A 12,124-nucleotide genomic window follows, 5' to 3' on the forward strand; every position below is an offset into this window, starting at 1 on the left:
AATGAGCACGAAGTTGAACAAACTCCAGGAGAAAGCAGGGACACAGAGCCTCGTGTGCTACAGTCTATGGGGTTGCAAAGAGTTGGGCACTAGTTAGAGACTGAACAGCAATGTTCTGGCACTATATCTTAGTATATAAATGTAACTATAGAACTGACAAAATATTTAAAAATCAATACTGAATGGCAATAAACAACTTTCTTATTCTCCCACTTCTTACATACATCGTCTTCACTTGGGTTGTACTCCTTGGATATCTGGATCTGAGAACCTTCCCTCCAACCAGAAGATGAATGCAACGTTAGGAAGTGAACAAGCTAAAATTAAAGTCAGAGACAGCTCACTTTTATTTTCTGCAGTTCACAATCCCCAAACAAACTATGTGGACCTTGAGCCCACAAGCAGCAGCACAGGCACAAGATGAAGCCCGATCAAACTACTGCAGAAAGCAATGCTCTTGGGAATAACATTTGAGACTAGGGCACATAGGCTAGTTTTAAGGCTCTCTTCTGTGCTGAGACTGAGGAAAAAGGTGGGGCACGAAGTTCTGCAAGATCCACATCACCAGGGAAGCCTGCTCCAGACAGAAGTGGATGGCCATCTGGAGCAGGGCATGGTCTTCAGCAGTCAATCGGCTAAAAGGGAGGGAAAATGAAATTCATGTTCCCGCTGAGGAGGAAGAGCGTGTCCTCCCTCTGTCCCCGCTCACTGACCAAGCCCAGAGCACCACACTTCTCCTCTAGGCCTAACCCACCATTATGGCTCCTCCTGCGCCTAGACTGGTCACCACCCACCACTCCCTCCCTCGCCCCGGCCCCCTTTAGAACTCACAGAACCAACATGTGGCCATTAATGTAGAGCTCCCTCTGAACCGGCCATCGCAGTTGAGTAAGTCGAGTCAGGAGGCGGCGCGCGTTGTCCGCCTCCGCGTATGATGAGAAAGGTATGCCGAAGCTGCTGGTGGAAATACGGTTAAGGCACCATCCACGGACCAGTCATTTTGGCTGTATTTCAGGCTCCCTGGGCTCGAGGAGACCCGCCTTCTCCCTCATGGCCGCCGCCAAACACCCTGCATATCACCGCCCGACCCTCTAGTTCCCTTCAGATTGCTTTTCCTCACCACTATCCACACTCGTCATTTTGCCTGTACGTCAGGCTCCCTGCTCACGGAGACCCACCTTCTCCCACAAGGCCACCACAGGACTCCCTGCATATCACCGCTCAACCCTCTGGATCACTTCAGGGTGTTTTTCCTCACCACCATGCACTGAGAGCCAGACCACCCCTGACCCACACCCTCCAGCCTCCCAGAGTACCCTCTTCCTATACTTTAGGCTCCGCAACCTGCAACCCTCCAAACCACCCCTAGCCCACACCCCAACCCTCGCAGCCGCCTGGCCCACCGGGGCTCCTGGAATAGGATACAACTGGAAGACTCGGTTACTCAGAACTCTGGCTCCGGGTGCAGTGTCTCCACCAGGCCCTGGTGCGTTGGGTGGCCCTGGGATCTGCGGAATGGCAGCGGCTGCGCCACCTGACTCTCCTGCAGCGCTGGGGCCTCTGGGATCAGCCATGTCACCGGAGCCGGCAGGGACTTCTCGACTGACGGCGTCTCCAGGGCCAGCTGGGATGCCAGGGCCATTGTGGCCAGCAGCACCACCCGGCACACCTTGGCCGCCATGTGCTGTACCCGCTGCAGAGGCCACGGCACCTGCGTCTTCATCGGCTGCCCTCATGGCTCCTCCACCATGTGCCTCGGACTCCATCTTGAAACCCTCTCCCCTCCCTCCGCGTCAGGAAAGACTGAACCGTCCCTACAGATCCCAGCTCTGTACTGTGACCTGAAACTCAGCACGGGCAGAGCGCCTGCGCACACACACTCTGGTCCTGCCTCACGATTGGTTCCCACCAACCATCGGTTCCCGTGATGACTGCAGGCTCTCAGGCAATGGGTGCCCCCTGCCGAAACTTCACGCGTTAGCGTGCCGTGTAGCCCCAACGCGCATGCGCAGACACACATACCCACGTGGTCTGGGCTCTCTGTGTCAGCCCTGCCTCGGGCCTGGAAACCTGGTAAATGGTGGTGCTCCAGGGCAATGGCACCCCACTCCAGTACTCTTGCCCGGAGAATCCCATGGACGGAGGAGCCTGGTGGGCTGCAGTCCATGGGGTCGCTAAGAGTCGGACACGACTGAGCGACTTCACTTTCCCTTTTCACTTTCATGCATTGGAGAAGGAAATGGCAACCCACTCCAGTGTTCTTGCCTGGAGAATCCCAGGGACGGGGGTCTGGTGGGCTGCCGTCTATGGGGTTGCACAGAGTCGGCCACGACTGAAACGACTTAGCAGCAGCCACCCTTTAGTGTGGGGACAGCTCCTCAGTGCGCATGCTCAAACGGACCTTGCCCCACTCTTCAGGGAACCTGACCGTTGCCACTCCAAGCTTGCAAACCCCAAGTAAGCCCTGGTCCCTGTGCACCTCCATGTCTGTGCTGCAGCCAGCCTGGCGTCGCTCACAGGTGACCATCCTGCTGAGCGCAGGCCCCTGTCATCGACTCCCAGAAGTGAGTCGGGCACCCCTGGGTCAGGGCTGGTCTGTCCCTCTGGTGTCTCACACATAGCTCACGTGCGTGTATGTGCGTCTGTGTGCATGAGCGCAGGGGCAGGTGCATGCAGATGGGCATCTGTATGGGTGTGTTTGTAAGAGACAGCACGTGCACAGATTCACGCACATAGGCATGTGAATGTGTGTATCTGTGTGTGTGCTCGAGAGAGTACCCTTACATAGGTGCCTGCCCATCGGCGTGTGCGTGGGTGTGTTTCAGAGAGAGAGCACATACACAGATTCCAGCACATAGGCGTGTGCATGTGTCTGTGTGTGGAGGTGCTTGCACATGGGCATGTATGTTTGGTTGCAAGAGAGTGTGTGGTCAGGTGCATGCACATGGGTGTGTCCCTGTGTACATGTGTGTGTCAAAGAGAGCATGGTTGAGATGCATTCACATGGGCATATGTGTCTGCTTCTGTGCTTACACAGGTGCCTTCACATGGGACTGAGGTGGCCCGGCCCTGGAGGCATGATACCAGGGATGCGGAGCCTGCTGTGCCTGCCTGCTTGGGGGAGGGAAGCGGGGACTGCTGTTGCACTCACTGGGGATGGCATGGGGCTGGGCTGCCTGGGGCTCCAGGCACACAGAATGCAGGGACCCCTCAGAAGCACCGGAGGAACCTGATACGCTCAAGGACTGGGGGAAGAGCAATGTTCCCCTGGACACTGCCCAGTCTCTTGCCCTCTCCCGTCCCTGAGCCCCACCCCCTGGCTGGAGAGTCCGCTCAGCTCTCAAATCCAAGGCCAGCAGCCTTTGCCCACCCCCAGTGCAGGGAGAGAGGACCGGGCAGTGGCTGCCCAGGGGTGGGGCATCCCTGTCCACCTTCACACCTACCCAGTTTCTCTCCAATCTGGCTCCAAGTCAGTTTTAGGGTGTGGGTAGATCCTGTCTAATGCCTGTGTCTGTTCCCTGCTCTGTGGCTTAGAGGACCCCAGCGGGGAACCTGGACACATCTCTCCCTCAGGGGCCCACTGTCAGGTTGGGGGGACATTTGTAAGGATAGTCGTGCTGTAGAAGGGGGCTCACTAGACTATGATGGCCTAGAGGGCAAGGGACTAAGCCACATGACCCACCAGCGTCCTCCCTCTGCCCACTCCACATCTGTACCTGTGCTCTTCATCTGTAGCGATAGCTAACACTTGCTGCAGCCCATGCACTGTTTCATGTGCTTTCCATGTGTTCATCCATCAAGTCAGTTTTCAGACAGTATTGCCATGTCGGTATCCTGTCTCCCATGATGCAGGTCTCCTCCACACAAATCACACACACCCACTCTCTCCCCAACACCAGCGGCTCAAAGTCTTGTGCGTTTTGGTTCCTGCATTTCTCAAAACTATGATGACCATAGAGCTCCATCAGGCACGGGACTTAACTTGGGTCTGAATGGTGAGATCTGCAAAGGAAAATGATAATGCCAGTGACAAGTACTGTGTGTGACGAGAGAGTGACAGAAGTATGAAGGAAAGGCACTATGATAGAATGAGTTTCTCAGAGAGTTTACCACTGTGACAGGTGCATGGTTTTGAGTGAGTGTGACAGAGGGAATGTGTGATTGGGACAGGAATTTCAAAGAACAGAATGTGATGGGAAGAGACTAAGATGCAGATGATAGTATAGAGGTAGCAAGCCCCCAGATTGATAGATGATAACTTAATGTGTACAGTGAATGGTGAACGGTGCCTCCAGATCCATGGTCTCCAAAGGAAAACATTTAATTCCAGAAGCAAGAGACGCAGGTTCAGTCACTCAGAGCTTTGTGTAGTAGAAATTTAATTCAAGTGAATGTTATAGAAAAAGCTTCTAAGATCGATATCAGAACAGGGTAGAAAGAGTACCCAGTTTGCTAGTTTAAGCACAGCATTATATACTTTTCTGACACCATTCACTCACGCCTGCTGGGAGTCCTTTCTCACTCCTTTCAAACAGGTCCAGCTTACCATCTGCAGCCTTTGACACATCCTCCTTGCTTGTGTTTCAACCTATATATCAGCTCTATTACTGATGAAACTGATTGGGAAGAGCGTGGCTTGGGCACAGAGAAAAAGGATGCGTATAGAGAAAAGGATAACTCAAGGCTATGAAAATTTTGCCCAGACTCTTTCCCATAACATATATCCGAGGATGACATCAGCAGGATATTCACCAGGATATTCACCAGAAGAAATGGGTTAACCCAGAGCTCAAGGCCATGGAAGTTTTACCCAGACCTTCTCCCATAACACAGGTTCTGAGCTCAAACAAAGCATGTTCTTGAGCAAGAGATTCTGCTGCCTGCCAGGCCTCCATGTCTAAGGAAAAAGAATGTGAAAAAGAAAGAGTGTTCACCTCCTCCTTAAAAGCCTTTGTCTCCCTAGCAACCTGACTGAGTTAACTCTCTCACAGATACCATGACAGCATGAGTGTGTGGCACACAAAGTGTCAGAGATAGAGTCTAGGAGAGATCAGGTGTGAGAGAGAAAAATGTGATGGAAAGAGCATTATAGAGTGACACAGGAATATTACAGAAAGAGTGTGTGTGACAGATAATCTGACTCAGTATGAGAAAGCAAATCTGAGAGATAATATGTATGGAAGAAAATGGGTCTGTCACACATGTCAGAGTGTGACAGGAAATGAAGCTTACCATGGGATGCAGCAGCCTGGGAAGGTGGAGCAATCCTCGGGGCCCATGTTTCCCTGAGGGTGGCCATCCCCATGTCTCAGCCAGGCTGGGGGAAGTCAGCAACTTGACTTGGCTCAGATGGCCAAGCCACGTTCTTCCCAATCAGTTTCATCAGTAATAAAGCTGATATTTAGGTTGAAACACATGCAAGGGGGATGTGTCAAAGGCTGCAGATGCTAAGCTGGACCAGTTTGAAAGGAGTGGAAAAGGACTCCAAGCAGGCGTGAGTGGATGGTGTCAGTGAACTCCTTCTGGAAGAAGTTATTCAGGTGGTCCAATTTGTAAAGCCACACACTTTCTTTAAGGCCTATTTGTATCCTTTGCCCATTTGCACAAATCAGAATTGTAGTTATATTCTTGATGATAAGCAGGATATCAAAAATATCAGTATATTCTTGATTTGATCTGTTATGGGCTTAAAACAATGTTTAGGAAGTACTTCCCTACTCCTAGCTCACAAGGATATTTACTTACATTTTCTATAGCAGCTTTATTTATTGGGTAACTCAAGGAACAATTTTGACTGGACACCTTTCCAGGCCTCCGTAGAGGTTCCAGTCCAGCCAGGAAGGACTGTTAAGAAACAAGAAAAGAACTACACTATGTAGCCTATGGGAAGGTGGTGAGAACTCTGGCCTGAAGTGCAACAAGAAAAAAGAGAAGGGGCACTGGAGGAGTGGTTTTCCATTTTCAACCAGGTGGTTGGGGTCGGCTTCAGTTTGAAACAGAGACTGAGTGAGGACTTGAGGGAGGTTTGGGAGTGTGAGGAGACCAGTGTGGCCGGAGCAGAGTAGGTGAAGAGGAGAGCAGCAGGACAGGGGGCCGAGAGCTGACAGGGACTGGATGTGGAGGCCTCAGGGGACATGCTGTGGGCTTGTGCTCGGAGCGAAGTGGGAGGTGGTGGAGGGTGGCTGTGGGTTGGATTGTGTCCCCAGGAAAAGATGTTGAAGTCCCAAGCCCTGGAGCCAGAGAATGTGACAAAATCATGCCATTTTGAAAAATTCACTGTGTTTTTACTATTTCACTTCTGGCATTAATAAAAGTTATAAGGAAGAATCATAACCTAAGTGTCCTCTTATTTGTTTTATGTAATGACCTCTGATAAAAACTCAGAACATGTTTTGAAGGCTGAGTGTTGAAAATAGACTTTGCTGATGTTTTCAAGTACAACAGGCCTAACTTGACTCACATGGAATGCCCCACATCCATGTTACTTCACTGCAAGCGGTTCAGCAGGTGGCTGGAACACGCACTGCATCTGATCAGCCAAACCACGTCTTTTTTCTGGGTCAGAAACTAGCTTCCATAGTTGACAGTAAAATCAAGGCCCTGCCAGATACCACAGATAAGGTGACCTTTGGTACTGACATTAGAAGGCAAGAGTACCCAGCCTGCCTCCCCACAGCAGGGGTCTCTTGTGTCCTCACCTCTCTTTTCCCCACAGCTGGTGCTCCCAGCGGCCCTGGGTGCTGGGTCAGCAGTGTCTCTAGGCCATGATGTAAGGCAGAGACAACCAGAGTAGCTGGGGCTTGGGTTTGGGGGAACCAGGCAAAGGCACAGACCCTACAGCCAAGGGGAATCCTGGTGCTGAGAAAAAGGAGGGGAAGCCACGTGAACTTCCTCACCCTGGTCAAAGACCAGGCTGATTACTGTGAATGGTTTTTCCTGACACTTCAGACCAACCCCCAATCTAAGGAAGGGTATTTTGGCCCACAAAGCTAACCTAAGAAGCAAGGGCCAGGAAACCTAACCTGAGCCCCAGGCTCTTTGAGCTCTGGCCCCTCTAATCCACCAGGCACCTCCTTAAGTTTCCACCTTTTACTTTATTTTCTTTGATCTTAAATTGCATTTATTAATATTTCTTTATTTTAATTGTGCCATTTGTTGTTTTTTTTTTTTAAATTAGTTTTTATTTTCTGAGACAGAGTGGCACTGTGCAGGCTGGAGCAGGGGTCCTGATGGGAGAGAGCAGACCTGAGACAGACGCTACCACATGGGCACCTCACTGATGGCAGATGGGGTGCTGGAAGGCCTAAGGGACAGGGTGGCCTTTCCAATCAAGGCTTCCAGTCACTGGAACTCCACAATTCTGATTGTGAACCTGATCCCGCTTGGCACCACACACGGACATTGCTTCCTGGGAGACCTCAGTGGGGAAGGGAGGCAAATCCATGGGATGTGTCCCTTCATTTGGCTTCTGTCCTGCACTGTGTTCTCATGGTCTGTGTTTCATGATAAAAACCACTTATTTGAATAAGTTTTAGCATCTGTTTATTACACGGAAAAGAACACAACCTAATTGTTTCATATCTGTCTTGAAATTTTAATATTTCCTTTACTTTGGTCTTCAACATGACTTTTAATTCATTTTCATACTCTATGGTGATAGAAGTCAGAATAGCGAGTATCTCTATTGGGAAGAGGCTGGAAGTAAAACAAATTTGTAAATTATAGTGTATTACAGAAAGTGATGAGCAATGTGGGAAAGAACAGGATGAAGCAGACTGACTGCCCACCAGGCTGTGGGGAGGGTGGATGCAGGAGGAAGTCAGGGGAGAAGGTGAGACCTGTGCAGACTCGGAGATGACGGAGGTGGCCAGGAGCTATATTTGAGAGCATAGTCAAGGCAGGGAGAACAGACTATGCAAAAGCACTAATTCCTCAGAAAACCTGGAAATGTTGAGGGTGCAGCCAAGAGGCCAGTGTGGTCGGCATGGAGTGAGCAAGAGTGAGCACAGCAGAGGAGGTACAGAGGCAGTGGGGGTTCACAGATGAGCACGTGGGTCCTATCTGGTCATTATAAGGACCTCTGGCTTATACTCTGAGTGAGAATAAATCCAGTGAAGGGAACTGAACAGGGGAGACACATCTGGCTTACATTTTGAAAGGAAGGATCACTGTAGCCACTAGTGCTGCTGGGTGCTGGCGGGTGAGAGACTCCATCACTGTCACGCCCAGGACCATTGCCACCATCCCCAGAAGCAACACCTGCCTCCCTCCAGTGCATGGAGGCAGAGCTCTCCGGGTTCTGTCACAGCAGACTCTGTTCACACATATGGAGGAACAGCAAAGGCTCTGCCCTGCCACTGGCTTCAAAGATCCTCTTAAAAGCGCCCAAAATATATGAAGCTCAGGCTGTGATAAAAGTGGGCATCAGGCCAGGGAGGATCAGCAGTGATCTCTGGGAGCTGAGACACTTAAGAGATGAGCTGTGCAGCTTCCCCAGCTTGCTGTCTATACAGACTGCCCAGGCTATGTCCAGCCAGCTCCCTGGGTGTCGAGGGGGAATCACAGAGCAGAGGCTGTTGGAGCTAGCAGGCAGCGCACCAGAGAGGAGAGGGTGGCAGAGGGAGGACAGAACTGGCAGAGTCCCTGGTGCTGGGAAAGTCTGAGGGCAGAAGGAGAAGAGGATGTCAGAGGATGAGATGGCTGGATGGCATCAGAGATGCAATGAACACGAACTTGGGCAAACTCTGGGGGACAGTGAGGGAAAGAGAGGCCTGGCAAGCTGCAGTCCATGGGGTTGCAAATAGTCAGATACCACTGGGCGACTGAACAATAACAACAGCTGCCAAAGCCACGTTCTTCCCAATAAGTTTCACCAGTAATAAAGCTGGTATTTAGGTTGAAACACATGCAAGGGGGTTGTGTCAAAGGCTGCTGATGCTAAGCTGGACCTATGTGAAAGGAGTTGTAAGGGACATGCTGCAGGCGTGAGTGACTGGTGTCAGTGAACTCCTTGTAGGGGAAATGATTCAGGTGGTCCAGCTTATAAAGCCACACACTTTCTTTCAGACTTTCAAAAGAAAGGTGCTGCTAGTGGTAAAGGATCAGACTGCCAAGGCGGGAGACACAACAGACACAGGTTCAACCCCTTGGTGGGGAAGATCCCCTGGAGAAGGAAATGGGAACTCACTCCAATATTCTTGCCTGGAAAATCCCATGGACAGGGAGCCTGGCGGGTTCCACTCCATGGGTCACAAAAGTCAGACACGATTGAGCCCACACACACACATATACACATATATTTTTAATCCAGGAGAAAGCAGAGGTTAGAGTGGTTACAGTTCAGGGCAGAGCAAGATGATACATGTGTAGGACTTCCCTGGGGGTTCAGTGGTCAGCAATACACCTGCCAATACAAGGGACATTGCTTTGATGCCTGGTCTGGGAAGATTCAACATGCCACGGAGCAACTGAGCCCATGCCCCATACCTACTGAGCCTGTGCTCTAGAGCCCATGTTCTGCAATAAGCAAAGTGACCACAGTGAGAAGCCTGTGCACAGCAATGAGAATTTAGCCCCCCTTCTTACAAGTAGAGAAAGCCTGGAAGGAAGGAAGGAAGGAAGGAAGAGGACCCAACATATGCAAAAATTAATCAATAAAATCAACAGGAGGGGAGGAGAGCAGGCCAGCCTCTCTAAGTAAAAAGCAGGGCAGAGCTGGACTAAGGGATCCTGTATGAAAACCAAGTGGAAAATAAAGCCTCGCAGTTGCTTATAGGTGACCAAATGAGCTCTCTGTCCCAGTCTTCCTGTGGGTGCTGCAAAGGGGAGCCACGAGCAGACGTTACAGTTTCAGTTGTAAGTTTAGCAGATATTGATGTGTTTCCACCATCATTCCTGGGGACAAACTGTGTCAAGGCAGATCCAGAATCACATGAGAATGCAGAGAGTAAGTGTGGACACTCTGGTCAGACATGTGGGAGGAAAGCCCAAAGAATATCTCATGCAAGGATCTAGGGTATATACTCCTGCCTCCACAGACGACACCGTGAGGGCACCCTCATACACCCCACTGAGGGGACTTGTCACAGTTTCCCAGGGCATAAATTCTGGAGCTCAGGGATGTGCAGGCTTCACTGGATTCAGTCATGCCAGGATGCTCCCTGCTATGGCTGCTACCATCTCCATTCCTACCATATCCTGCAACTTTTGGGGTTTTTATCTTCTATAACTAGCCTATTCATGTCCTTCGCCCATTTCTATAAATTGCAATTGCCCTTAGTTTCTTGATGATAATAGGATATTAAAAATATTTGTATATTCTTGATATTAATCTGTTATGGGCTTAAAACAATGTTTAGGAAGTACTTCCCTACTCTTAGCTCACAAGGCCATTTTCTTATATTTTTCTATAATAGTTTTATCTATTCGGTAATTCAAGGAACATTTTTTGTTGGACACCATTTCTGGTCTCCATGCAGGTTACAGTCTAGTCTGGAGAGACTATCAAGAAACAAAAAACTGCGGGAGAACAAGATGGTGGAGGAATAGGTAGATATGGAGTACATGTCTCACCATGGATACATCAGAAATACACCTTGAGACCCAGAAGTGCATGCAGAACACCAGCTGAGAGCTGACAGGAGTACCTGATCAGTGGGAAAGAATATATGGAACCTCACAAAACTCAGGAGGAAGAACGAACCAGTGGGAAAACCAGGAGTATTTGTAGGACTAGAACTGAACTCAGTGGGTGGGAGAACTGAAGAAGGGGTCCGATACCCACATCGGGGCAATTGTCTGATACAGAGAAGAAACATTTAAGGCTGGGAGTGAAACAGCTGATCTGTGTGGCAGCCTAAATGCAATGAGAATCAGACAGTCTTTGCTGCCACCATAGATAGCCCGGACAGGGACACAGGTCCCCTGGAAGGCACAGCGGCTGCAAGCTGGAATTTAGGGATTGTGGAACAATCCCAGGGCGAGGGCTGCTGTTGACTGTGGAGAGATGGATAGAGGGGATGTGAGGGAGGAGTCTGTGGTGGGAAATGCCTGTGGAGAAAGTCGAGCAGCCACGGAAGCAAGGTGATACTGCTGAGTCACAGGTAACCATAGCCTTTCTCTCCCCACCCGCCAGCATCCAGAGATGAATAATAGAGAAGCTCACCCATCAAACGCCTGATGCACTGAACTGCAGAGTAGGACCCCACCCAGGGTCCCCTTTTACGTGCCTAATGTGCTGATCTATAGAGTACGAGCCCATCCAGGGGGACCCTTTAAGTGCCTGATGTGTGAAACAACAAGAAGGACCCCAGGCAAGGGAGCCCTCTAACTGCTTAAATGGGCAGAGCTACAGAGAAAGACTGGCCAAAAAGATCTTCTGATCGTCAGATACAAGAGGCCCACAAAAAGACTCAGATAGGGCCATGACCAGTAATGACATAACCATGCCCCAACCAGCAATGCTGAAGAAGCTGAAGTTGAACAGCTCTATGAAGACCTACAAGACCTTCTAGAACTAACACCCCAAAAAGATTCCTTTACATTATATGGGACTGGAATGCAAAAGTAGGAAGTCAAGAGATACTGGAGTAACAGAGTAATTTGGCTTTGGAGCACAAAGTGAAGCAGGGCAAAGGCTAACAGAGTGTTGCAAAGAGAACCCACTGGTCACGTAGCAAACACCCTCTTCCAACAACACAGGAGAAGACTCTACACATGGACATCACCAGATGGTCAATACTAAAATCAGATTGATTATATTCGTTGTAGCCAGTGATGGAGAAGCACTATAAAGTCAGCAAAAACAAGACTGGGAGCTGACTGTGGCTCAGATCATGAACTCCTAATTGCCAAATTTAGACTTCAATTGAAGAAAGTAGGGGAAACTACTAGACCATTCAGGTATGACCAAAATCAAATCCCTTATGATAATACAGTGGCAGTGACAAATAGATTCAAGGCATTAGATCTGATAGACAGAGTGCCTGACATCTATGGGCAGAGGTTTGTGACATTGTACAGGAGGCAGTGATCAAGACCATCCCCAAGAAAAAGAAATGCAAAAAGGCAAAATGGTTGTCTGTGGAGGCCTTACAAATAGCTGAGAAAAGAAGAGAAGCTAAAG

The 12,124-nt window shown here is 49.8% G+C and overlaps 1 protein-coding gene across 1 annotated transcript; it reads right to left on the minus strand.

Annotated features, from left to right (window-relative positions):
* Positions 1-323: 323 nt before the first annotated feature.
* On the minus strand, positions 324-1,789 carry LOC133242771 (cancer/testis antigen 1-like). The gene is made up of 3 exons (XM_061408924.1): positions 1,426-1,789; positions 832-957; positions 324-635 (listed from the first exon to the last, which is right to left on the minus strand). Exons 1-3 carry the CDS (start codon positions 1,764-1,766, stop codon positions 497-499), a joined length of 606 nt encoding a protein of 201 aa, XP_061264908.1. The 5' UTR covers positions 1,767-1,789; the 3' UTR covers positions 324-496.
* Positions 1,790-12,124: the final 10,335 nt, after the last annotated feature.

Source organism: Bos javanicus, chromosome X (assembly GCF_032452875.1).
Source record: "Bos javanicus breed banteng chromosome X, ARS-OSU_banteng_1.0, whole genome shotgun sequence".
NCBI lineage: Eukaryota > Metazoa > Chordata > Mammalia > Artiodactyla > Bovidae > Bos > Bos javanicus.